Consider the following 27908-nt stretch of genomic DNA (forward strand, 5'->3'; position numbering starts at 1 on the left):
TACCTGGCTACCTGGCTCCTGCCATGTATACACATAGGTAAAAGCCCAGAGAAATCTGAAGATGATAATAGCAGATTGCTATATTTCTTGAACACTTTGTTTTGAGCACTGTGTGACCAAGGACTGCTAAAACTGGAGCAATACCCAAGCAAGCTATTATCATCTTGGCATATGTGACATGGACATTGAGAAGACCACTGAACTATAGCATTAACTATACATTATAATCACTGTAATGATGCAGTGCAGTGAGTTCAGTAGTGCAGTGTTGGGATTTTCTAAAAAAAAAAAAAAAGAAAAAAACCTGCTGAATATTAGCAGCAGTGCACATCATTCCTTGTATTCTCATTCCCTGTCAAGTGAGCTTAATGTCAACCACCTGTCTTCCAGGGGAAGGGAGGGAAAAGAGTAGGGGTAAGGAGTTCTGTCCTCTTTTTGTGGAATATCTTAATTTTGGGAAGTATTTCAGGCACATGAATCCAATGTTCCTCACTCATGTACAGTTTGTGTTCCCATTAGAGGAAATGTCAAAACCTTTGTCTTTCTACATAAGTTTTTTCCAGAGAAATGGTTAAAAATAATCACAGGGAAAAAATAGCATGTCTCCTGACTTAGCAGTAGAACCATATCCTGTCCAATATCTTGAATCTGTGGACTCTCCTTACAAACTTCAATTACATTTACTTGCTGCACTTGAAAAGTCATTTTGTTTTTGAAAGACCAGAGTCAGTCTTTACTAGCTTTTCTGATTCAGACATTCTTATAAATCCCAAACCAAAGCCATATAATTAAAGTCATGCAAAAATAAACAAATTTAAAAAAAAATCCTGGAGAGAGGTTTGAACCAGACAGGTGCAGAGGAGGCCAGCTTCTCCCAGAACCCTGACACTGAGCTGCTGCCTGCATATCACTGATAGGGCTGCTACCAAAAAAAAAAAAAAAAAAAAAAAAAAAATCATTTCAATTGCCTCTGCATAACAAAGCAACAGATGCTTCATTCTTCCTGTTAATGGCTACATAAATCTCAGCCCTCCGCTCTCCAAGCTCTTTGAGGGATCACCAAGAGGGGGAGCAGTGTGGTTCAGTACCACCCTCGCTAGGTGCAAGCAATAGTGACCCCATCCTGTGGAGGGACCTATGAGCGTAGACTCACTTGGCCTGAATTCTGTTAGGGATCGCTTTGGTGACTTGAAGGATCCATTTTGGTTCACTTCCCTTCTGCTTCCCTTTCTACTCATCCTGATCTTACTGATTTAGAGTAAGATATCGCAAAGAGCATCACTTATAATGTGAATCTATTATAGAGTGAGGTAGTACTTGCTGTAGATACTTTAAAATAAGCCATAGTTGAGTGTAATCTGTCAGCACAAGGCAATACAATTAAAATTAAGGGAACACATTTCCTCTTGCTTACTGTGCTGTCTTTACCCTTCTATCTATTTTACAGAATAAATAATTTTATTTAATTTTTGTGTCTACATTATCTGCCAATATGATATGTGTTTTCAAGGTAGAATTTGATGGGGGAATGCAGATGGGACCGAACGTGGCTTTCTGATAAAGAACTGCAAGAAAATTCAGATAGCTGAACTGGTTTCAAATCTGGACACATCAGACTTCGGGGCTAAAACTAATGAGGTATGCAGATGCTACTGCAATAACATCAGGACACTGGAAGGCAAGTTTTATTGGTTTGCTAAGAAGCAACTGATACAGATGAACTTGCAAGGCCATGCTGCAAAGACAAGAAACATCTGAATCAGTAGCATGTACCCTGCTGTATGTTACATTCTACCTGTGACAATGAAAATAGATTATTTGGTCTGTACAGCCTATTACAATAGCATTTTCTAAAGCAGTCGTAATGGCAGTGTAACGATACTGGCCCAAATGTATGGGAGATACAAGATATCTGACAAGGAGTATTATCTTTTATTAGATCAGTCGAAATAGCGGAAGACTCTAAGAGGGGTTTTTAGTGCTTCCACTTATAGCATCTTTCTAATAAAAATATTATTTCTCCCTACCAGCTTTTTATTTACTACATTTTTTGAACAATAAACTCTTAACCTGCTGATGGAAAACACAGGTTTGACTTATTGCTGAGTGAGGCTCAATATCACGATACTTGCAAGATTTCAGCTGTTTAATAATATTCTATTTTGTAGTAAATCAAGGAGAAGTCCACATTGAAATGATCAATGACTAGCACAGGAACAGGTATTTGAAATGGTGCAAGCTTTACTTATATAATTCACAATTTTATAACAATACTTAACATATGTAAATACAAGTTTATGTCTTCAACAATTACCTTTAGAGATGAAAACAAGTCATTTCACCACATTCCCATAAATTCATGTGTACAGTAAAATGCTCACAAGTGATTCATACTATAATGGAAGCTGGAGAATGTAACTAGTCCAAATATTAAACAGATCTATGTATGCCTTGCCTACTGTTAAGAAGTTAATTTCAAAATATTTAAGCACTGTAAAAATAACTTGTAAAAGTGACAAATATTTGTGCAAGGAAATGTCTCATTTTTTAAACAGGAGCGGCACACATCACACTTTATTCTGAAAAAAAAAAAAACAAAACAACCCACCTTCTATAGAAGCCAACTGAACTTTTACTTACTTTTTTTTTTTTTTTTTTTTTTTTTCTCCAGAATAAAGTGTCCAGGATTCGGTTTGAATTCTTTATTATTGTCATGCAACAAATGTTATTTTTTTTTCTCCAGTTTACTAAAGAATTTAATTAATAAATATAGTTTATGACAAAATATTTTTCTATTATGAGAAGATCAAAGAATTTTTGAGGTAAGACTTGGGCAAGCGTACATCACTCAAAACAGAGGGTGATATTTAGTCACCTACTGGAAGTGTTTGTCATCTTGGGTGCACTATGGTAGCCTGCCTGCCCTCCATTTGTTATTCTGCAGGTCTGGGTAGCTCAGATATCCTCAGCGTTAGCCACCTTCCTATGGATAACTGAAACAATCTCTAAATCTTTGAGTACTTTCATGAAAGCTTACACACTCAGGGAACAACTCATCCCGTGTGTGGAAACATCATACGATAGCTAAGACATCCACATGGATTGGTCATATACAGCATAAGACAGGCAGGAAAGGTTCATCCTGCTGGTGTAATGGTGTAATGGGGGTAGGCAGAATATCCTACAGCATCATAAATGTCACTGCATACTTTAAGCAGGCAACTGAATTGAGACCCTCTGTAAAGACATCTACATTTAGATGGCACAGTCTTGAATGAGATCCTGCTCACTACTTCTTACTCCTTCAAGATTAGTCTGCCAATACGAAGACTATCCTATCAAAATACTGAGCTGGAAGCCACAATGCAGACACAGATCATTGTATGTCTAGCTTTGGTTCTACAGAATTTTTATGATCTTTAGGTTTTGCAGTCTCAGATTGGGTACAGCGTTGTCTGTATCATGAAAGGGATTAGAGAATCTGGGGTAGTCATCACAGCCTACTCCCATATATTCTAGTTCAGCATCTCAGAAAGTGATGAGGAGCTGGAAGAGGTTGTCCAGGGAAGTTGTAGATGCCCCATTTCTGCAGGTGCTCAAGGCCAGGTTTGATGGGGCCCTGGGCAGGCTGATCTGATGGGCAGCAGTCCTGCCAGGGGATTGGAACTGGGTGGCCTTGAAGGTTCCTTCCAACACAAATCATGTTGTGATTCTGTGATCTCATTACCATATTTCTTATCTTGCTAGAACAGTGATGATTACTTTTCCTGGCTGAATAAACCACTATATTTGCCTTACTGTTAGAGAAGGTTATACACAGTGTCTCTACTCCAGGCATATAATGAGCCTACTGCACATCAAGCTGGGGCCTCTAGGGGGGTAATACTTCTGCACACAGGGTGAGGATCTGTCCATTCTGAGAGGGCCAGGCATGCAGGAGGATGTGAAGTACATGAAGTGCAAGACACATGGCTCTCCAAGGAACTATAAAATCCAGGGCTATGTGGCAGCTGGTAGATTAATGTATGTCACTGCCCATGTTGCCTGCTCACTCTGGGATGCTCCATCACCACTTGACTATTTGGTGATAGGCTGAGTGTCTACGTGCTGAACCAAATCTGTACAAAAAAATTATACATGCTCTTGCTACATTACAAATAAAGATAACATTTTGCCAAGTAGAAAACCTTGTACTAGGTGCTTTGATTGCAGAGCTAATTCTTTATAATGCCATAGCCATACAGCCATGTTACAGCAAAGTAAGCGTAGACACAAAATGTGAAGAAACAGAAGGCAAATCAACTTGTGCTATTTGGCTTCAGGCAAAAATTAAAGCAAGCCATGCTGAGAACTTGTAAACTTTTCTTACTCTGCCATGACACCTCTTTCTGGAGACTGAAAAGTCTAACAACAGTGATTGCAGAAGCGTTTCAGTTTAATGTTGGAAAATAGGCATGCAACCAGAACTATATGCCATCTACAATGGTTCAACCTCCCTTCAATGTGAAGAGGGCAATGAAGAGGTCAAAAACTCATTGTCTGGCAAAGAGTTGCTCTAGTTAAATATATATGTATATATATGTATATATATATTGTCTAGGTGTGTGGTTATATGCTTCTGAATATTAAATTAATTGCCCCAATAAGCCAATATTAAGAATCATGGTTGTAATCTGCCTTCAGAATCATGTGAGCAGCTCCCATTGGAGTCAATGGGAGATGTGCATGACTAGCTTATGGCAGAGTTCACCATATATTCTGATTCAAACCAAATTCTGATATATTTCTCTTGCACTGTGATTTCAAAACATTGAAAGGGGACACTTTTGGTCAAGAATTAGTTCTACTTTTAAATAATTGCATTTATCCCAAGATGACATGCTGCATAAACAGAGGGCATGCTTTGGAATATTAATTCAGCTTTTTGGTTTTGAAAATTATCCCACCAGTCCTTTCAATACAGGGACTGGAAAAGGTCTTTTGAAGATAACATTTATTATGCACATCAAAATGCTTCAATGCAAACAGGACAGGCAAGATAACACATTTTAAAAGCTTTCTTGTTTTCCTTTTTTTTTTTTTTTTTTTCTTTCTGGCAAACAGGAACCTTGCATATTACTTTTCATTATTATTTTTTACTCTCTTCTCCTAAGCTTGGAACTATTTATGGAAATTACAGTACTCATGTATGGTAGCTTCAGTCAAAGATCTCAGGATTGGTATGAGAAGAAAATTTCGACTGAAAGCTTGTTATTCACATCGTTCTCTTCTCAGCTTGGCAAAGTTGAAGGTTAACGTCATCTGTTCTAGACATTTCAGATTAGTCACAGAACTTTTCTTGGTGGTTCAGTGCCTGGTCATCCAGTCAGAGGAACAGTAATCCATATGGAAAAATTAGCTCAATGCTACTAGACTGGTGGTTAATACTTGAGCCTTAGTTAGGAATGTTCGCAGCATCTTGGGACTCTTTTCTTCCTTGATCAATTTCTTAAAATAGGATTCTTCATCAGAGGCTGAAAAGAGGAGGACTGTACTGAAGTATTTTTTTTTCCATCACCAAGTCTTTTTTAGGAAAAAGATACATATTATTTTAAATGTCCCATGCAAATTAAAAAAAAAAAAATACACAATTTGGTTAGGATTTACACTCTGAATTCCTGCACAGTAGTTTGGTTGGTTTGCATCCTTGAATGATAATCTTCAATAGGAGATTTTTTTAAAATATACTTAATGTATAAATGCTGATACACACTGCTGGAAATGTGGCAACTAATTGAATTTTTGAGTAAGAAAATATATTGACATTTTCCTTTGGAGTATTTTAAGCTCTGTATTAAATTAGAAAATTTTTGCTTAACAAAACAAACAGAATATTCCTTCCCATTTGACACGTAGCTAATCCTAAAGGGTTAAAATACCTTGTCTAAATGAAACAGGTGAAAAGGGCAGTGAACTGAGATGTAAAATCTTAGATGTGGTCAGATAAAGGTCAGCCTTTGCCACTTGGCTTTTACAAACATCAGCTTAAAAGGGCATTTCTGACTTCTGAATCAAAATTGTTAAACGTTTTATTTAAAATACAGATTTAGAAGAAAAAAATGGCTTTGAAAAACTATGTTTTACAAATGTAAATGAACGAAACAACCGCATTCTTCTTGGTCTGCAACCACTCTTCAAAAACACTAATTACATACCTAACACTGAAAAATCTCAAATTTATTTAGATTTTCTTAAAATGGAAAATTGTATTGACATGCTGAATAAATATATTTAGAAATATGTTTGAATGCATCTACTAAATTCATATTTTCATTTACAGTTACAAGTAAATAAAACACTTCTGATTGGCTGACTGAACCATAGTCCTTAGAATTTTAGCTCTTACTAAAATCATCTTTGAAATTATAATGTGTTGACAAAAGGGACACTGACAGTATAAACATTTGTTCAATCATGTCAGTTAGAGATTTTAGGTTTTTCTTTTCTTCCAGTTTCTTGTGAGTCAACATTTATCAATCAGAGGTTGAAAGAATAAATGTATATTTTTGAGAATTACTTCAGTAAAAAATGGAAAAGATTGTATACCGAAAGAAAATTACTTCAACTTATTTTTAAAAACCCGACAGCAAGTGAATCATTATTTTAAATGCATATCAGTAAACCTCTAAACAAGCATAACAGTCAAGATAATTAAGATATATGGCTTTCACCCTCCCACTAACCCAGGAACTGGCAGACTAAATAACACTATAACTAAAAAGGAGACTGTGTCACATAGCAGAATGAGCATTAAAAAAAAGAAAAAGAAAAAAAAAACTGTTAAAAAAACAACACCTTACCAAAATTGTAGTGACAACTACAGTCCTGTTCTCCATGGCTGAAGTGTCATTTCCAAGTGTAGGTTCATGCTGAATCAGAACTAATTTATCCATGTCATTCCAGTAACCAACCTGAAAAATAAAAGGTATATAATTTACAGCAGGTAACTTTACATTTGGTGAAATTGCAGATACAATTATTACACGAAGAACAGTGTGATCTGAAGATAATTTTGTACCAAAGAAGCGCTACCATAGATGTGTGCAAAGTAGTATCCACCCAGCACTTTGGGTATACATACCATCTTGCAGTGCTGTTGCAGTCAAACCTGGTACTGCTGACTCAGCAGATTCTGACTGAGCTGTGAAACTTATTCAACCAGGGGCACAAATTAAAACCCACCTGCAATATTCTGAATCCTTCCTTGGGCCATAAATGAGAAAGATATAAGAGTTCTTGCTCTCCACTAGAAAGTTTTCATTCATTAATCCCCCACAGCTGAGTTTCATTCCCTGCTCCACTGTGGATCTTCCACGACCTCCAGCCCAGGACCTTAAAAAGCTTGTTCCATTGGCACCGACCTTTGGTATTTACATTACAAGTCCTGTTGTTAAATTTTTTTTATACTCAGTGGAGAGATGAGCACTATAAAGCAGCTCATGAATGATATGCCGCCCCTCTAGAAAAGTACTTCCTAGAATGTACTTGCCTTTCCCTACTCACACCAAAGCACAATAAGCATGACCATAGTCTGAAAGTCTTTCTCTGTTAAGTCTGCTGCTGAAGTGAAACAAAGTTTTAGGCTTCTTGGCCACAGCCCTTCCCACAGCAGCCTTAAGGCGAAATAACTGCCTTAGTTCATTGCTGGTGCTGAAATACTGAGGAGCTGGGTTTAAATCATCCATAGAGAAAAAAAATAAAATAAAAAGAACAGGTGGAATGCCTGGAATCAGAAACTCTCCCCTTACACTCTCCCCAGACAAAGTTTTTTTTGCAGTGCACACCTCTGGCGCATAGTACAACCTGCAGCTGTGCCTCTGCACTGGTAGTGATGCTGCTGGGCACAAGACATGAGCCAGCATTACTTGCTGTAAAAGCAGATGGGACGAAGGCAGCTTGAAAAAGGGAGATTCTCTTTCAAACTTTTATTGATACTCTTGGGGGTTATAAGGTAAAAGTTTGAAACTTCTGCCCCCAAAACTGCACTCAGACTACATACAAAGTCTTTGGGTAGCTAAGCATGAGTACAGATGTGTCTATCAAACAATACTCTAGAACAATACTCCCACCTAAGGCATCTCTCCAGTTTACTGAGATTTTAATGAATTCCATTTAGCACCTGATTCTTTTTCCCAGGGAAGGTGCAGATAGTTGTAGTGATCTTAAATGTTCCTTTCAAAGATGAGCAGTTCAAGCTGGCATAGGCCACTCGAGAAGCAGTTAGGGACTTGTCGGCAATGACTCTTCCTTCCTGCCTGCCTTTATTAACTGGGAGTTAATGAGAGCAAGAGGTGGGAGAAAGGAACTCCTTGTCCATCTCACTAGAAGATGAAGGGGAATTTTAGAGGAAAGTGGGGTCTGGATTGAGTTTCAGTGTAACTGTGTTTGCCAAAGAACAGTCTGTTCCTTGGACAAGACTTCAGTGTGAAGCAAACTGGCTGGACAATCAGACCAATTATGCAGCCAATATTATTTTTAATGATTTTCAGAACCCAGAATAAAACTCATCTTCACATAGGATTCTATCCATGATATGTGGTAATCATCTTGTTCAGAACAATGTAGTGATGCAGTAGATGACTCCAGAAGTGCAGGGGAGTGTTTTTTGATTCCTGAGTTCATGTGCATTACTGAATACTATTCATTTTTAAACTACTCATTATGTTCAATATTCCATTCACTTCCTTTTATTACATTAATTTATTGAGAGGCAAGTAACCTTAGCAGTCCCTAAAGCCATACTCAGGCACACTCATCACAGCAGTGAATAGGCATTTGTGAGAATGACAAATATATAAAGTAACAGAGTATGGGTGAGTGAGTGATTATGAGCAAATATTTTATTTTCAATTAGAGAAGTGAATGGGCATAAACTCTTCCAGTGCACAACTTTTGTTACTTCTGGTCAACACATTCCTTTTCTCTTCGCTATAACTTACAAGCCTTGATTTATGTGTCTACAGCTTACAGAAGCTTCAGTTTCGTTGATACGTGGAGAGGCAGGTTGATTTCCTAGTAGGATGCACTGCTACCAAATATTCTCTTTCATCCAGACAATCACAGATTCAAAGATGAAATTGATAACTGAAAATGTCAAGTTGCTGTCAAGTACTGTGACCAACTTGAGGCAGAATGTGTACACTGAAACCTGGCAGTTTGGGAAGCTCGTTATAACAGTGAGTGATTGTTTTTCATTGTGCAAGTGTTCACTGCTAGGAAGTTCAGAAGGAAAGTAGAAAATGAATGATGCAGTGTGTTGTAAAAGTAAGTACCATAGCAAAAAGCAGACAGAAATAAAGGAGATTTTTGAGGAATGGCAGGTATTTTTAAAGGAATTCCAGCCTGTGTGCAAAGGTGTACTTTTCCTCGTGTGCACCCCAAACCTGCACTAAATCAACTGTGGAACTGGATTACTAACAAATATATAAGATATATATGACAAATGTATGAGAATATACGTTTGCAGTAACTCTGAGAGCACTAAAATACATTATGTTTACCTATAAAATCTCAAGTCCTCAGGGGAAAAACTCCTCAAAGGAAAGGATTGAATTCAGCTATTGTATAAGTAAATCCAATTCAATATGAATTTCCATTAGATTTTTTTAGCAGATTTGTCTACTTACAGAGATGCTGAATTTATCACTCAGAAAGCAGTATTGCAAGAACATCTGCCTCAAAGTATATTTGTCAAAACCATTTGGCTTTTGAATGAACAATGTCATTTCTGAAGGCCTGTGCACCTTACATCAACCACTGAGGTGTTCCTGCTGAAGTCCATAAGTCACTAAAAGCAACAGATAACTCTAATTTTTTTTATAATTTCCATTTTGGTTGACTAAGTTCGAACTCAGGATCCAAATCTTAGATATATGTGTGAATATATATATAAACTTTATTTATTTGTTATGTTTTGTTTTTAATCTTGACACTATTGTTTTGCAGACAAGAACCTTCTATAAAATGCTGCATAAATGAAACCAACAGGAGCATGGGTTATTGTCTATCATTTCACAACACTATATGGAAATCTGCTTCTCACTAGCTGTGCAGTTTTGTAATGCTCTATTCACAACCTTAAAGCTGTAGACAGCAAAAATCACTCTTCTAAAGATTAGAGGCATGTGCTATTTTAACTGGAAAGACTAGTTCTGAAAAGATTGCTGAATGATTCATTAATCATGTTATTTAGGATGTGAGAAGAAGACATTAAAGGTGAAGGCCTCTTAGTTCAATTAAGTACAGTCATTTCTCACATAATATATAGGATTTGTCAGGTTGGATGGAGCACAGAATTGGTTCAATGATCACATATAAAATCCCAAACAATACTTAAGAAATAAATTCTTGTGAGGAGCCAGACCTGTCAGAGCTGTTATGGCTGTTTATATCAGACAGGTAATGGTTTGAGAGTGGCATAGAGACAAAGGGAAAGCATGACTGAAAAGATAAGAAAAGCACCTTGGGATGCTAGCACAGCACAGACATAACTCCTCTTCTTTTTACCACCTTTCCCCTCAAATCATAGGCAAGAAGAGAGGATGGGGACATCCCTGCAGTAGTGCAAGTCAGTGGCACCATTCCCAAAATGGATGAGAAATGTTGAAACAAGAACAATAAACCTACTGGGGCAGTTAGTTTTCCACTAAGCAAGCTCCTTAGTGAGTAACCTAAGTTGTGACCTAATTAACTACACCTTTTCTACCTAGATTTCCCTCTGGTACCACTGTGTATTGGGGGTGGAGAGACTGTACACTGTACCTCACTCACCACTTGCCTTGGATGCATCCCAGCTACCTGTACATCCTCCCGGCTGTTGACAGCATGGCTTGCCGCCAGGCAGGCAACAAGGTCAGACATTCTCTGTCGGAAAACACAGGGCTTCTCAAGAGAGAAGAAAGACAGATTCACCTTTCCCAGTGTATTTCTTAGCCATATGTCATACTTTCAAAAGTCAACTGCATTAATACACCTGATATGCAGGGACACTCTTTGCTTTGGTGTACTGCTCTATACTAGGATAAACTGTCAGTAAGTGCATCCTTATGCGTAATTCTGGTATGGACCCACAGTTTAACACTCTGCTTCCTCATCACTGCAGCTTCTCTTTGGCCATAAACTGTTCATCTGGGATACTATTTACCAGGCTTGTCACATACAGATAGACAGTGGAGGACTATTTAATCTAATTCTGATTGCCACATTTCTACTCAGGAAGCCATGATTCTATGCACCTCCAGCTTCTCACTTTCTCTTCTTCTGATGTTCTAGCAAACAAAACAGGCCATAGTTCCTCCAAAGGAAATAAATCCATTGAGGTCTAGTCCATTTTCTGATCTTTATTTGTTTTATACTATGATAAATTGAAAAATTTGAGCACAAAATAGGAAGGGCTAACAAAACATAAGGCTTATCTCTTCAGAATGTCTGGGCTGAGTGATGGTCTATGTGCATTCAGACACAGCTGATGGGACTTATACTATTAGCCTGCTTGACAGACTGACTGACATCTCACCTCTCTAAGATGCACACTTGATTCTGTATTCCCCAATTTTTTGCATGGAACAATAATGTCTAGTAGAAAATAGACTTTCTGCTTACACCCAAGGTAGTAGATATATTATCTTTTTTAAATGACACGGAATCCAATTTATTTTGACTCTTTAGTCATCATAAATTCATTTATCCAAGAATCACAGTCATAGATTCATAGAAACATAGAATCACAGAATGGTTTTGGTTGGAAGGGATCTCGAAGATCATCTGGTTCCAATCCCCTTCTGCGGGCAGGGTTGCCAACTACTAGATCAAGCACTAGATCAGGTTACTTAGGGCTCCATCTCCCATTTACAAGGTATAAAGATAACAAACATTGTAAGCACATACCTTCCGAGGACCTGTGTTCTTCAGCTCAAAGACATCCATAGTGTAGTTGACTCTGCGACCATAGTGGTCAAATTGAACGTTTCCTGTCAATCCCTGTATTCGAACCTAAAAATGGAAGAGAAAGCATAATGAAGATCCAGATTTACACTCTTGACTCCAAATGTCACAGGGTAATGAAAAATATCTTTTTACCTCACACTCTGGTGGATTAAATGTATAAAATGAATATACGTTGCTCTCTAAGGCAACCTTGCCAGCAGCCTTGCCAGCAAAGCAATTCACTATCACAGAAGGTGGGTGAGATGCACAAGGCCTGGAAGAAATGCTTTCAAAACCTCACAGTGAAGAAGGACAGACGTAAAGCTACAAGGCTGGCTGGGGCAGTTTTCTACCACCTGTCTCAGAGCTGAAACCAAAACGTTTTTTTCTTACAGCTCTGTACTGCTTTACTGGAGTATACCCAGACTGTGGACCTCATTCCAAAGAAATCACGTCCATATTGCTGCTGGCTCTAATTGTGTCAGGATCCAGTCATGCAAGCATTTTTGGCCAGACTTTGAGGCTCAAGCTGTTCAAACTAACACAGAAGCCTGATTTCATGTTTCTCACAATTATTACAGATCTGTGCATCTGCAGAGACTATGCAAAGCAGATAAAATGCTTTATTTCTCCTCCTAACAGTCAGAATGTGGATTTAAACCACTTACTCTTTCCCTTTGACCATTTATATCTGTGCTGATATTTCTCCAGGATTGAAACACAGGCTTCCAGGCATAGAGCTGCCAGCTCTGTCAGCAGTCACTTCTCAGCATCTTCACATGAGCAGAGCCTGCTCATTTACAATGATTTAAATTCAACTGCAAGATTTTTATTTTTCTTACTGTCCCATCCAAAGCAAAGGCTAAATCATCTTGACAGAGATCTGGAACTTTCTAGGCATCCATATTCATCAGGAATTCAAAATCCTGACATCAGTGAACAATGGCTCTGGGTTATATCTTTTTAAAGATAAAAAAAGAATACTACCTATGTGATTTCCCTGGAAGAAATCTGCATTTATTCAAGATGACAGAAGAATATTTGAAGGGCTATATTTGATAGAAAAATCTGTTTCCTTAAATGACAGTATCTGCACAGCCAGGTTATATGCAAAGTGCAACAGATGAGCTCAACATCTCAGTAACACAAGTCCCAACTATCTAGTAAGACTAGAACTACTAGAAGTTCTCTATAGCTGTAATTCCCTTCTGCATTCATTCCAAATTCTAAACCAAAACAGCTGATTCCAACTGGCAATTGACAAATAAATTTCCCCTCTCCCATCAGTACCCTTGAATATAGTGTCTGCCAAATCATGTAGTGTACAGTTTGTAACTAATATTCACAAAGATCACCAGAATAAAGTCCTCCCTTACCTGTTTCAATGTCCTCTCCATATCAATTCCTTGACCCCATGGAGCAGCAGGATTAGCAAGACAATCACCAGCATTTCCTCTTCTTGAAATATCTATTTTTTGCCTTCTAAGATTGCGGAAAGTTTCAGCCATCACAAGCACTCCATCATATGTTAATGCAGATGTATACTAAATGGATGGACAAACACAATGCCTTAGAGTTGGTACACATTGCAAAAATCAGCTGTCTTGCTTCTTTCTATCTTGATGCATTACACAGCAGTTTCTACACTTTCATTAAGAAAAAACTCTCCTCAAAATCAAAAGCAGTTTTGCCTAAGGGATGAATGCAGGACTGAGAAGAGTACATTCCACTAGTTTCAGCTTTTGGACTATATTTCACAAGGGCAGAAAAATCTGCCTCTGAAGAATTATCAGAAGAAACAAATTAAATTGAAGATACTAATTTCTCAATTTTTTTAAATAGTTGTCTTACCCTCTGGGGAATTGTTTCATGCATCCACCCACCCATCCAAGTTACTTAAACAGAAAAAAAAGAATAAAAGAAATAGTAACTAAAAAAGATAATAAGAAAGAATAAATGAGCAGAAATCCAAGTTCCTGGATTTGTTTAGAATGATCAAGAGTATGTTCTTCCTATTGGAAAACCTGTGTCAGCCCTGTGAATAAAACACAGTACTGAACAGTAATGAAGAATAAAGGGGGCTTGGCAGGTCATCAAAGGCAGTCTGTGTTTCTAAACTATTATAACTATTTTAGATTGAGAACATGTTAAATTAAACGTATAGAGTATGTCTTCCGCACATTTTAACTAGGAGCATGTAAACAAAGAGGCATTTTTGCACTGTGGTCCTCCGATGAATTTCCTGCATCAGGAGAAGTGGGCCGTAAACCCAGGGCTGATATTGAAATTCCCTTTAGATGCCAAAATGTCAGTTGTTGAAGGCTAATTTCCTTCCTGTCCTTTGTCTTGCATATTATAAGCCTGTTGGGACATGTTTGGTTTTATAATCTTGAATTTTGGTTAACCATAGGTAAATTATGTATGATACTTTTAATCAGGTTGACTTCTTAGAAGGAGGCATCACAGTTCCATTCACTGGAAAGGAGTCCTGTGGGCTATATCGTTCCACTCGACAGTACTGTAGATCTCTACACTCCATAGACCACAGCATCCTTGTGTTTTTTTCCCCTCCATAAAACAAACTTCTTGAATATTCAGCAAATGGTGTACATATCCTTTGTATTACCCATCTTGATGCTTTCTATAGGCTTTGCCAACTCATTGCTCTTCCAGCCACAGAATGGTTGATTGCATATCTTTGCACAGCGCAGAAGAGCCACAATTGGGTCTGACATGTATTCGTACATATATAAATCAGAGCTGTTTTGATGAATTCATATTTATAACTATGCTTTGATTTGCCTGACAAGAAAATTATAGGTGACAGAAATATTTTGTTATCCATCTGTGAAGGACTAGGATAGAGGAACACTGGGATGTAATTGCACTGCAAGATTGTGCCTGAAAATGCTTATTACACCAGGTTTTGAGACAGAAATAATTCCAACGGAAATTCCAGATGAAAATTTAAAGGTACTAAATTTACAACTGTGGTTATATCTCATATACAGAAGAATTCAGCTGTCAGGAAAGCTCTGCACTCTAAGTGAATCTAGATAATTAGATTAATTCATGTAAAATAGGTTGAAATTAAGTTGTCAGTTAAGTGTTTGACCTTTAGTTCCTGTCAGTAAAGAGGTGATTTGTAGACTAACTGACAAAAAACATTAAAGTACATCTGTGAAATGTGTTGCAGCCTGTGTTTCTACCATACAATCACAAGGACAAGAAATAATTAGTTGTCAGCAATAGTACAAAAAACTGCCTTATCTTCTGTCTAAATATTAAGGTCTTTACTCATTTATTTATCAGTGTTAATCAGAAATTGAAACACCTGAGTGATATCTGTGGTAGTGCTTCATATTCATCAATACCTTTGGTGGGGTCTCGGATCCCGGGTATTCTCTCTGGTCCAGCTTCTTCCAGCGCTGCATCAACTTAGTTACCATTGGGGTACTGAAATCTACTAGCTGAAATCCCGTCACATTAGCTCCTCCATGCATAAACCTCTCCAGAGAAATATCTTTGAATCCCTAGAAAATCAATTTAAGATTTTGTTTGCCCTTATACATCACTGAGAGTCCAGTCTGTTCTAGGTCAGTAAGGCAACATAAAGAAGGGCAACAGCAGGTGTTCATTAGCAGCTAAGACTTAAAACCAGAAAATAATATTGAACCTCTGTTCATAGTTTCCATTTGTGTTATAAAGAATGACACAAAACCAGAAAACAAAATTCTCACATTATTGCTAGAGTGGTCTCAACAGCTCAGTAACACACTGCTGGGAATGGCAGTCAGTTTAGTTCTAGAAGGAGTGCATTTGGAGAATCAGATGAAAAGTGCCTGCAGAATATTAAATCAATTTCCACTGAAGTTGGTAGATTTTAATGAGAACTGTACTCATGCTTGGTCCATTACATCCCTGCTTCTTTTTGTGTTTACAAAGTGAACAGCATTACTGTATAAATATATTTATTCCAGGACTCACTGTTTAGGCTGAAGTTATCTGAGTAACACAAGTTATGAAAGAATATAGTGGGCATTAGAATGCAGAGACAGCACATGAGTGTCTCACTGTTAGTACAAGGAAAATAGGAAAACACAGTATCAGAATCAACCTTTTGTGAAACATGGTGATAGCTGTCAAATCTAAATCTATCTAAAATCTATAGTGTCCCCCAACATGGAACAAAAAATATAAAGTGCATATACTTCCTGACTTACTGGTTTTAAGGCTCATTTGTCTCAAAGGCACACAAACAAATCTTTTAGTAAAATTTGCCTTTAGAAATGCAACTAAACTTCAAGAGACTGCTTAATGCAAACTGTTAAAGTAGGAGAAAAAGCCTTTATCTTTTTGCTGCTACATTTTATGGTATCTCAGATTTTTATTTTTATTTTTTTAATTTTTACATTCTTCAATTCCTCTGATTGGCATTTAACAGTAGAAAATGAAGTCTATTATAATGTAACTTAAAGAAAGATTTCAGAAAAAAGAAAAAAAAATTGTCGGCCACTAACCCAATGCTCCACATTAAAACAGAAAAACAGAACAAAACAAAACAAAAAAAAACTCCACAACAGTGTTCAACACAGAGATTTGATTCATTTCCTAAAGGGGACTAAAAGTGAATATGAGAAGTGACACACCAGGAAATCATATTACTCACGTTACTGAACAGTCGATAGATAGGAACATGCACTCATGCTGAAGTTCTGAGTATCTCCACTGTATATCCTACTGTTTACAGCAACCACTTTGCATGAGAAAGGTTACTTGGGAAATTATAAATTTGGTATGACTAAAATCTAATTTGTAGCACCCTAAAAGGGTAGACTTCTCTCATTTCAAAAGCCTGAGGTCTTAAAAATAATCTGAAGTGATCTTAAGGTACCAGTATACCAAAGCACAGTAACATATTTCATGTCAACTAAAATTCCTTGAGGGAAGAATAAAAAGAAAACAAATGGAAGTACACATTAGATTCTGCCCTACATTCACTGTGCTTGACCAGGAAGGTATTTCAACTTGAAAAACGAGTTATTTTAATAACAAAATATCACATTTGCTCTTCATTTGCCTGCTAAACATCATTCATGTGAAAGTGCTGTTTAGACTTAGAGTGAAAGTACTGAATTAGTGATGTGACAGGGAGTAGCTGCTCTTACCACAAAATGAGTTTTTCCCATAAAATGTAGGAAAGTTACTCCAATAACTGTTATGCTATTAATATTAAAAAGATGAGTCAACATTGATAGTGTAGTTCTGTAAAGGCATCTAATTCAGCCACAGGAAAACATAGCAGTCCAGTACTACATTGATTTTGATAAGATTTAAGAGGATAACATTTTATCTTCCTTTCTTGTATAGATGGCAGAACAACAGAACCAAGCTCTTTTACATGCTCTAAAGAATGTATTACATGCAACCACATATTAATAACAAAAGGCAGATGAAGTTCTGAAACTCCAAAGCAAAACTGAGTATTCACTTACCAAGTAGGGGTATAATTCTAGAAAAGGATCTTACCAGGTTGGCAACAATGTAATGGTATCCTTTAACATGCTTTCCCACGCTTACAATCTACAGAGAGAGAAATAAGAATGGAAAAAAAAAAAAAAAAAGAAAAAAGAAAAAAAAAAGAAAAAAAACCTGTCATACAGGGTTTTCACAGTTTTATATAGATATAAATTCTGCAGCATTTAACCTTAGCAATATAACATTGACGATCTTACTCCAATAAAGTAGCTATAACTTTCCAAGTGTTTAATCATGGGAAAAAAAGTTAAAATTAAAGTGGGAAAAGTAATGAACTGGTAATCTGAGTGCCTTCCATATGATTGAAAGTGTTAGTGTAGTACACTATTTCATCAAGTACAGCAATTACCTGAGGGACACAAATTCAGAAGCAGGAGGTCACACATTAGCTAGAAAGCCTACCTGCTAATGTACCTTTTCATTTCAAAAGAGTGCAGCATTTATGAATCAAACTGGGTTTTCAACTCTTGGGATCAAAGCTGTTTGCCCTTGAGGTGGTCAAGTACTCTAAGCGTTATTCACTTCTCAGTAATAAAATGAAGATTCGGGAATGGGAATGACCAAGGACAGAGCAAGAAGAGGCAGCTATGCTTGCTGCTGTGAAAGCCCCTTGTCTTCAGATGTGATGGACTTCTGGTGATGCAGGAGGCAAGACGGACAGCACAGCACTTGGTCCCAAGGAGAAGTCATACATGTTTGAGCCTATAGCCAACATCTAACATCAAGTGATGCAGAGGGGGAACACTGCTGATGTGGTATGGTCTTGATATGGCAAGCTCAACAACAGGGATTAGACAAAACCCATGCCTTGTACCAAAGTCAATGTCAACCCATGTCAACCCATGCCTTGTACCAATATTACTGTCATTTCTATGACAGCATGCCTATTTAATGTGCTGAAAACCAAAAATGAGGCGTGAAAATCTTCTCAGTAGAAAATGGCGCTAATAGATTGGTTACACTTTAGAAGTGTTTTTACTAAATAAAATCGTAGTAATAACTGTGATACCACGCCGCTCATGTTTAATGCCAGCAAAGAGCCCTTTAACTCTTATTTTCAATTATATTCAATGGTTTACCATTCATTTTAAGAAAGTCTGTTTGTAGTCAAATATATCACAGAATCACAGTATTATAGAAGTTGGAAAAGATGTCTAAGATCAAGTCCAACCGTCAACCTATCACCACCATGACCACTCACAGAATCATAAAATCATGTTTTTTTCTCCTCAAGCACTCATCCTCACTATACATATTTATCTTCCTTTCAAATGAATAAATAAGATACAGGTAAATGTTTTCCATGTGCTGCAGATTGATAATAATTAATTTCATTATTTTAAAGTAATAAAGTGAATATGTAATTTGTTTCCAGTTATTAATATCATTAATTAAATATCTTTTAAAATTAATATCAGTGATTAAATATATATATTTGCCATTGTATGCAATGAATTCGCATCCTTGGTAGTACAAGGAGAGACTCGAATGTTTCAATGAAAATGGGATCCCCAACATCAGTAATTCTTATACATACATACTCCCTCCATAGTCTGTGGTAATGACAATATGTTTGCCTCCCTACTAGAGGGAAAATGATAGAGATTAAAACCCCACAATTTGAACATATACAGCATTACAGTTTCAGTATAAGAAGACATGATTTAAAATGAATGTGACAGGATAACTATGGGCCAGATCCTGAGCTTGGGAAATCACTGCAACTCCCTTTGAGTTCCTGGGACCTGATACAGTTTCGGTAGTTCACACCCTTAGTGATTTGTTCCTTGGTGTGGTTTTGTAACACAAATTATGATATTCATTGCAACATATCGGTCAAATTAAACAAGCACAAGATAAACCTGCATCTGTTGAGGTATATCAGCTACATTTCTGTAGCTTTTCACATAATCAAAATGAGTAAATATTGCAAATGATTAAATGGATTTGCCTCTATTCTTTTTCCTAGCAAATGCATGTAGAAATGACTGCAGAATTCCCAGATTTAATGTGAAAAATATAGAACATTTATGAAAAAAAGAAAAGATTTTTGTAAGCATATTCTCTCAAAGCTTGTCTCTAAAGGTAGGTAATAAAGGTACACATCTACATATCATCTAGTTGTCTGTGCTTCCTTTTAAGTCGGTAGAAAGAACAGGCACTCTGAGGAAATGATTCATCTTATTCTAAAGTACACGTCTAAAATTAATTAGACAGCTTGTGCCCAGAAAGTGCTTATTTTTCTCTGCTGACTACAAGAAGAGTTGATGATGATTAGATCTGATGTAGGCACCTACATTTTATATCCCTAGTGTTAACTGGGATGAATTTCACCGTAAGAATGTTGATCACACAGACAGAGAAAAGAAATGGTGCTATATGCTTCCATTTTCAACCAAGATTAAACACAATTCTGATTTTTATCACTCATGATTTAGGAAAAAAATGCCTGTTTAGTGAAAATACCTTCCACCTTTATCTCTTGAATACTTAAAGGTACAGCTTATGACCTATGAAATACGATAGGAATCCTTACTACCCGACAAACCACCCCTCTTTATGTTGTAATTCTGCACTAGGATAAATTTCTAACAAGAGAGGAACTTCTAAAAGAGCTCCACAGACTCAAACATTTTCCTTCTTTATCCTTTAACTGATATCAGTGACTGGAGTCTTTAACAGAGATGAGACTTCAACCATTCTGTACACATAATAGTAGTTATAGCTATGCACTACACAGTAAAGACATGAGTGCTAGTGAGTCAGGAAAGAATATTTTTTTTCTTATGGTAGAGCCAAGGAGTAAGGTAAAAAAAAAAAAAAAAAAAAAAAAAAAAAGACACCTACTATGAAAAAGAGGACTGAGATTTTGGTAGATGAGGTATCTTTCAGAAATCCTTTGCTATAGAAATTCTCTAAGTCTGGGGACACCTGGTACAGCCTGTACCCAGATTGGCACAGAGCATGGGAGAGATTGGAACCAGTGATGAGCTTTACCAGTCATATAATAACTACACACAAAAAAACTGTTGGTATGGCACATAAGGGAGGACCCTGTGTACATGCTCAGGATCCTTTGGTTGAAAAACAAACTGGTGCTGCAATCAGAGCAACAGCAGCCAGATCCATTCCTGCCCCTCATATACTACCTCTTCGCTTCAATCTTTTAATACTGTTGCTCTATTCTCCCAGTCTGGCTTCTCCTTAACAGCACACACAGAGATATTACACCTGTTTTTCGTTGTGTTGAGAGTTCAAGGTGACCTCAGCTTCCTCCAGGGAGATTTTGGGAAGAAAGTGTTGGGCAGGGTGAACTGACTTATGACTTCTGTGGGGAAGGATGAGAGCAGGGGAAAGCAGGGTGCTGTGCTGGCTTTGGGATATGTGCATGCTGTAATTCAGTGAGCTCTTTTAAACCTGTATGTACACCTGAAGAAATTATTAAATAAGCAACACTTCTGAAGAAGGACGAATAAGGAGCCACAGCTTACTCCCCAAATTATTGTTAATATGAAAGAGAAAAAAAGTTGAAGTATTAACACTATTAGTGAGTATTTTGTTTCAGTAAATGTGGCAACAGAGAATCAAACAAAATTAGATACTAAGGACATCAACCATCAGTGCCATATAAGAATTTAACTCAACTTTTTTTTTTTCAATTATCATTTTATATGTGCATCTTTAAGCCCACAAAAAGATGTACTTAGAAAAATAAAACAGTATTATCCTCTATTAAAAATCACTCACATTGTTAAATGCATTTGTGTGTAAGAACGGTCTACTGTTAGAACTTTTTCTTGTTGACCTAGCATTTCTTATCATAGAATCATAGAATCATAGAATGGCTTGGGTTGGAAGGGACCTCAAGGATCATCAAGCTCCAATCCTCCTGCTGCAGGCAGGGCTGCCAACCTCCACATTTAATACTAGACCAGGCTGTTCAAGGACCCATCTAACCTGGCCTTGAACACCTCCAGGGATGGTGCCCACAACCTCTCTGGGCAGCCTGTTCCAGCAGCTCACCACTCTCACAGTTAAGAACTTTCTCCTGATATCCAACCTGAATCTTCCCTCCATCAATTGAAAACCATTTCCCCTTGTCCTGCTATTATTCTTATTATTCTCATCTTATCTTATTCTGATGTCAGTAATGTCAAGAGATAATTACAGTAGCTAGAATTATACTGTTGACTTTAAAGTGCGGTAAAAGCAGAGCCAGGGACATCTGAATGAAACTTAGGCTTTATACACAACTTGGAACTTTCTGACTTTACCAGGCAACACTGTTCTTTATTTTTAGCTGAACAATAGCCTGGTTTAGGAAACTCAGGAACTATTCCATTATCAAAAAGAATAAGAGGTCTAAGTGTCTGCTTTTATTCTCTCTCTCTCTTATTTGTTGTTTTTATTCCCCTCAGGACTGGTATGTTCACAAACTTTGATAAAGCCATTTACAGACTTACATCAGTGCCTGAGCAGAGAATCAGGCCGCAAGTTAGTCTCTGCCCTTCACTGCCACAGAAATGGATATTGCATATAACTCATTTTAAAAGAATGCTTAACTTCCATAGCATGAAATCTCTCTCATTATGTTTTCCAACAGATGAAGGTCACTAAAGGTAGTGTGGAAAGAATTTCTTTTCAGTTAAATCTCTTCAAAGGGTGATAGCTGTTCATTACCAGTGGGACTTTAAAAAAGGTTCTTCTCTCTGGAATTGTCTCACAATCCACTTTCTTAAAAACAGAATACATGTAATAAAATGAAGTCTGTCTAACACAATATAAAAAGTCTAGGGACTTGTTAAAGGTGGAAGATTGAGACTTGACCTGAGATAGTATAGCAGAAACAGTGATAATATAAACCAAAACTGAAATGGGATTTTATACAGTATCTGATGCAAGGATAAATCTTTTACAAAGCTGTAAAAATGCCATTGAAAAACATGCTTAATTTTAAAGGCTATTGCTCTCAAAAGGGCACTATAGCTGGGGAGATGGTGGACAGTTAAAAGCCTAAAATCCACCACAGAGGGTAGGGTGTACAAGAAGACGATGAACAAAGCAGCAGTGTCTCTCTACAGTCTACGTGTTTCTTCCTGCATTGTGCAGTGGGTGCAGAGCTGGCTGGGTGGCTGAACACCGGTGACACAGAGGGGGATGGGCAGCGAGGGAGAGGCAGGAAGAGTGTGAGAAGGTCACTTTATTAATATCACAAACCATATGTATTCATCCTTTGTCTTCTACTGCCTATTTGTTTGTTCATGAAATGAGCTATTTCTTGGGTCCAAACCTCATCAGTTTGCGGTACAGTGACAAAATGTATTTGTATTACTTTGTAGTGTGGGTCTATTACTGTGTGTAAAATCCCAGCTGCTCTATAGAAAATGAACCTAGGCAGGGAGCCCCTGCTGACTGCAGCATGAGGAAGACGCTGGTAGCAGCGCTGGCAGCTGGCTGCCTCACAGAGCTATCAGGTTACATTGACATCAGTGTTAGAAGCAACTCCATAAACCTCTAGGGGAAAAGCAAACAAATACAGAGGGACAGAAGTGATGAGGAAAAGGCACATTATGGATCTCTCCAAATCTTTTGGATGAAGAAAAGATACACGGTGTGCTGCTACTATGGCCCTGAAGCATCCTAAGTCCAATGATGCTGCTTCTGGCCCAAATTAGTGTGCTCTGCATGCACTAAATTCTTTGGCTGATGATCTGCTTCTGTGTTCCTCTGTGAGAAGAACTAAACCTACATTTTGTTCATCTACATCAGAAGGATGAACAGGAAATGTGGAGACAAGGAGAGACTAGGCAAGTTCATGGCACTTTCAACTCAAGGGATAAAGAAATCCTCATTGTGCAACTAGATGTAAAAAAAAAAGAAAATCTCTTGACAAACACTTCTGTGTGTTGAGGTAGTGATCCTCTATGCTTGTATACTTCAATCAGAGGAGATTGTAGAGGACTGATTGAGCTCATGTTCTGCTGAATTCATGTATCTGGTTAATTTCAGCTTCTCCGTGAGTATTCTGCTTCAATTTATTAATCTCAACTAATTGGTCTAGATATCACTTGTAAAAATGTCAGTTGCCATCTTCAGTTAGCAGACACACTGAAAATTAAGCTAAGAAGCTACATATTTTTTAAAACAGCAAAAATTACAGCTTTATCAATTTAGAAAGCTTCAGCAATCAAACATTGCTTTTTCAGGTTTAGCATGCCAGTGGCAAAAAAGAACAAGAAGGAGTGGAATGTCAGTTTCTGTATTTTTCACTGCTTATGCATTCATTTACTTTCATTTTGCCAGTAACAATAATAATCAATCGTTCCAATGGCAGTCTGCTCCATCTTACCCATCAGACAGATTTGGTTTGGAGTGCTAACGCTAACACGGTACTTTTGGGCTGCATATCTCAAGACTCTTTCTTTAAGGCTGGGGAAGCTGAGGATCAGAGATGGAAAACAATACATTGAAAAACACAGTTACTCAGACAGTTACGAACAGAGTCCAAGGCCCCATGCAGCTACTTCCCTGCCATGCTTGATAATACATATTGTTACATGCTATTAATTAGAGTTTATTGTGTTGTAATTTTTAAAAGATTAACAATACTAGTGCTTTGCTATGTGACAACTTTACACCTCTGTTTAATTTTTAGTATTACAAAATACAATGAATGTTCTTTTTATGTTTATGTATAAATTCAGCTGTGTACACGGAAGCATTAAATATGTGCCAGATGCTGCACAGCAGTTTTCACCTCTGTGTTTAAAGGTGAATACAGCCCTGGACGAACAGAGACACTTCATCTTGCTGATACAGAGTGCTGACAGAGCTGAGAAATCTACTGGGAAATATCCCATTTAGCTCTTATGTGGGAGGGCTGGAAAGGAGAAAAAGACTGGGATCAGTCTCTCGGGCAGTGCTGGAGCCAGGCTGAGTATCTCTGACAGCAAAACTGAATCACAATGCAGAATTCAGATGCTGCTGCTTGCAGCAGACACCCTGGAAGACTTTTAACACAAAGAGTGCTGAGGTTTGAACTTTGTGAGATGGAGATGGTGGGAGAGGATGGAGCTGCCATCGACAGAAGAAAGGAAAGGAAATTCATTGCTGTTCTTCCAGAAAGGATTTTTTTTTTTTTTTTTTTTTGTTCTGAATCAAGTTCTGTACACAGTTATGTGCATTTTTTCGTTGTTCATGCATGTATGTACAGACACAGAAGCTCAGGGAATATGCAAATTAGTAATAACAACGTGCTCTTTTGGAAAGGAGTAGGCACAGAAGTGCTAAGCAAATGCACTCATACTTAGCATGTTCTTTTGCCTTTACTTGGCCATGCTTTTCATGAAGGTCATCATGAAGACATGGTTAAATTCAATTCCTAGTTAAAATCTACCCAAGAAAACTATGAGAAATTACAGAGACTGCAGCAGGGCTTTCAGCAGCAGGAAATGAGGAACCAAAATTCTGGAGAAACAGGTGCCGTCTTAGTGAAGAATGTTTTAGATATAGTTACTTACAGTAGCACAAAGGTTCATCTGATTACTCTGGTATTCCTTCTAGCTCTTGATGATGCAAGCACAATATAGGTTTGCAAGATTCAATGGTGATACATAGTTCACCTACCCAAAAGGTATCTTTATCCCTGTGCAAACAGAGGAACAAATACTAAATGAGGTCATCTGTGTTGATCTGTGCCCTATTTTTTGTCCAGACCCTTCTCCTGACTGTGTAATGAGAGCAGAACAGGAAGGACAGGGAAATCATTTAGAAGAAAGGAGATTTAGAAGAAAGGGTTAGATGTTACAGGGAAATTCTTTCCCTGTGAGTGTGGAGAGGCACTGGTACACGGTGCCCAGAGAAGCTGTGGATGCCCCACACTTGGAGGCATTCAAGGCGAGGTTAGATGAGGCCTTGGGCAGCCCAGTTTGCTGGGTGGCAGCCCTGACCACAGCAGGGTGGTTGAAATTGGATGGGTTTGAAGGTTCCTTCTAACCAAGCCATTTTATAATTCTGTTATAGGTCTTTATGAGCCAGTCGTATCATTACAACAAAGAAAACTATCAGCCTCTTGGGCTGTATTGAGAGAGATGATCCTTCCCTTCTGCTCAGCCCCAGTGAGACATGTTTGGAATGCTGTGCCCAGTGCTGGGCTCCCCAGTGCAAGAGACACTGACAAACTGGAGAGTCTGGCAAGGAGGAGTCTGAAGTCTTGGAGGACCTGATGGAAGAGGAGAGGCTAAGAGAGCTGGGACTGTTCAGCCTGGGAATAAGAAGTCTCAGGGGACTCTTATTAACATGCATTAATACCTGATGGAGTGGTGTAGGGAAGAGGGTACCTGACTCATTGTGAAGGTGCCTAACAACAGGATAAGAAGCATTACAGGAAATTTTACTAGATATTAGGTTTTTATTATTTTATTTTTTACTACCAGGAAGTCAAATAACGGAACCAGGCATAGACAGGCTGCAAGATCTTCATCCCTGGCTGTGTTCAAAATTTGACAGCGGGCCTGAGTAATTAATCTAAGCTTGCCCCCTTGAGAAGGGTTTGGTCCAGACGACCTTCAGAGGTCTGCTCCAACCCATTCTGCTGTTCTATGACTGTTTGTAGAATAGGTCTGTTTGCATCAGTATTTCACAGCCTAAATTTCACAAACAGATCTAAATCTGCCTAAAAATAAAACTCAGCTGTGAGACTCCAATCTTCCTCCTGGTAACTTATTTGCTCTGTGGTGTTTCATATGTGCTGCCAGCAAGACATCTACCAGAAAAATAAATAGGGGACCATAACTGTTAAATTTCAACTTCAGTGTTCATGGTTTTGGTTGTTTCATCATATGATTTAGAATATTTGTAGGTTTTTTTCTTTTTAAATTTGATTAACAACAAAAAACAATGGAAGTAGGCTGAAGTAGTTACAGTTAACAAATTATCCACTGCCATCTAAATAATTCTTACAATCTTCAACTTAATTGTAAAATGTATTTGGAGCATTGACCTCATTGTACATGTAGGCACATTTTTGAACACTATACAAACTGTAAGTTATAGCAGTGCGATCAGCTATGGCTGACCAAATGACAGTATGTGTCTCCAGTAATACATATTAGTGTCTGGAGAAAGTAAAAAGAACAAATACCATGGTTGAACAAATAATACATTTTCACAGAAATCTTCAAAATGATTTTCTGTTGTTCTCCAAGTCTGTTCACAAGTTCATCACTGTATTACATTTCACTCTAGCTTGAAAGTTAGCAAATGAAGAAATAGCAAAAGAAATCTATGATATGTATTTGCTGATGGTACATTAATCCTGCTAACTAAATAGAAGTACATCTTAAAGTGTGACAGGACATCTTCTTAAATGTGTGCCTTTTACTATGTATCCATAGTTCTTTTTCCAGAAATTATTTTTCCACTACTGATCTGTTTGTGTGCCTTTCTATCAGTTTTCCAGGAAAATACCTTTTAACACACTGGACACAGTGTCAGCTATATTTGAAAGGAAGATCATGTCTCTAAGACATCATCTAAGACATCTAAGACACTTAGTCTGTATTGTGCTTATTAATACTCACAGAGACCTATCTGATTTTGCCACCAAAGGGATAAGACAAACCCAGGAACTCAGCCTCCTGCCTGACAGTTCACCAGCCAGCACATGGGCACTACCTGGTTGGTCAATTTGTGAACATTTCCTGGTTATCTATAGAAAATGCTATTTCTTGCTTGTTTGGTACGTATGTGGGAGAAAGATTTTTATGGTACTGGTTGCCAGTGCTAGACGAAGAGTAAAACAAAACCCACAAAACCCAAAGGGGTATCAGTCTTTACTTCTTGCTGTTCTAATAACTCTAACCACGGCTTCATTCTCCTATTTTGGGATTGCAAAGATAGAAGTCAAACAATTAATAAATACTGATCAGAATAAAATAATATAAGAATAAACATTAAACAAACAACTAAGCCTGACTTGTAGCTGGGCTTGCTCAGCCTGGAGAAGAAAAAGCTGCAGGGTGACCTCATTGCAGCATTCCAATACCTAAAGAGAGCCCATAAGCAGGAGGGGAGTCAACTCTTTGAAAGGAGTGATAAAAGCAGGACAAGGGGAAATGGTTTTAAGTTGAAGGAAGGAAGATTTAGGCTGGGTATCAGGGGGAAGTTCTCTACTATGAGAGTGGTGAGGTGCGGGAATAGGCTGCCCAGAGAGGTTGTGGATACCCCGTCCCTGGAGGTGTTCGAGGACAGCTTGGATGGGGCCCTGGGCAGTCTGGTCTAGAATTAAATGTGGAGGTTGGCAGCCATGCCTGCGGCGGGGGTTTGGCGATTCATGATCCTTGATATCCCTTCCAACCCAAGCCATTCTACGATTCTATGATTCTATGACTTGGTGTTTTGTTTTT

The 27908-nt window shown here is 37.9% G+C and overlaps 1 protein-coding gene across 16 annotated transcripts in view; it reads right to left on the reverse strand.

Moving 5' to 3' along the window:
* Positions 1-27908, reverse strand: part of GRIA4 (glutamate ionotropic receptor AMPA type subunit 4) — a 222562-nt gene that overhangs the window by 57015 nt on the left and 137639 nt on the right. For 15 of the 16 annotated variants that reach the window (XR_005845305.2, NM_001113186.2, NM_205214.3 and 12 more), the window contains exons 5-9: positions 17494-17547; positions 15339-15497; positions 13341-13508; positions 11926-12030; positions 6840-6950 (exon numbers count right to left, since the gene is read on the reverse strand). Coding sequence is in view for 15 of the 16 variants with exons in the window: in NM_001113186.2 (NP_001106657.2) it covers positions 6840-6950; positions 11926-12030; positions 13341-13508; positions 15339-15497; positions 17494-17547 (597 nt within the window). In the remaining variant the exon portion in view is untranslated. Of the gene's footprint in view, positions 1-2223; positions 5514-6839; positions 6951-11925; positions 12031-13340; positions 13509-15338; positions 15498-17493; positions 17548-27908 lie in introns of those variants that run through there. The other variant, XM_015277725.4, reaches the window with a different exon arrangement.

This window comes from Gallus gallus, chromosome 1 (genome assembly GCF_016699485.2).
Source record: "Gallus gallus isolate bGalGal1 chromosome 1, bGalGal1.mat.broiler.GRCg7b, whole genome shotgun sequence".
Classification (NCBI taxonomy): Eukaryota; Metazoa; Chordata; class Aves; order Galliformes; family Phasianidae; genus Gallus; species Gallus gallus.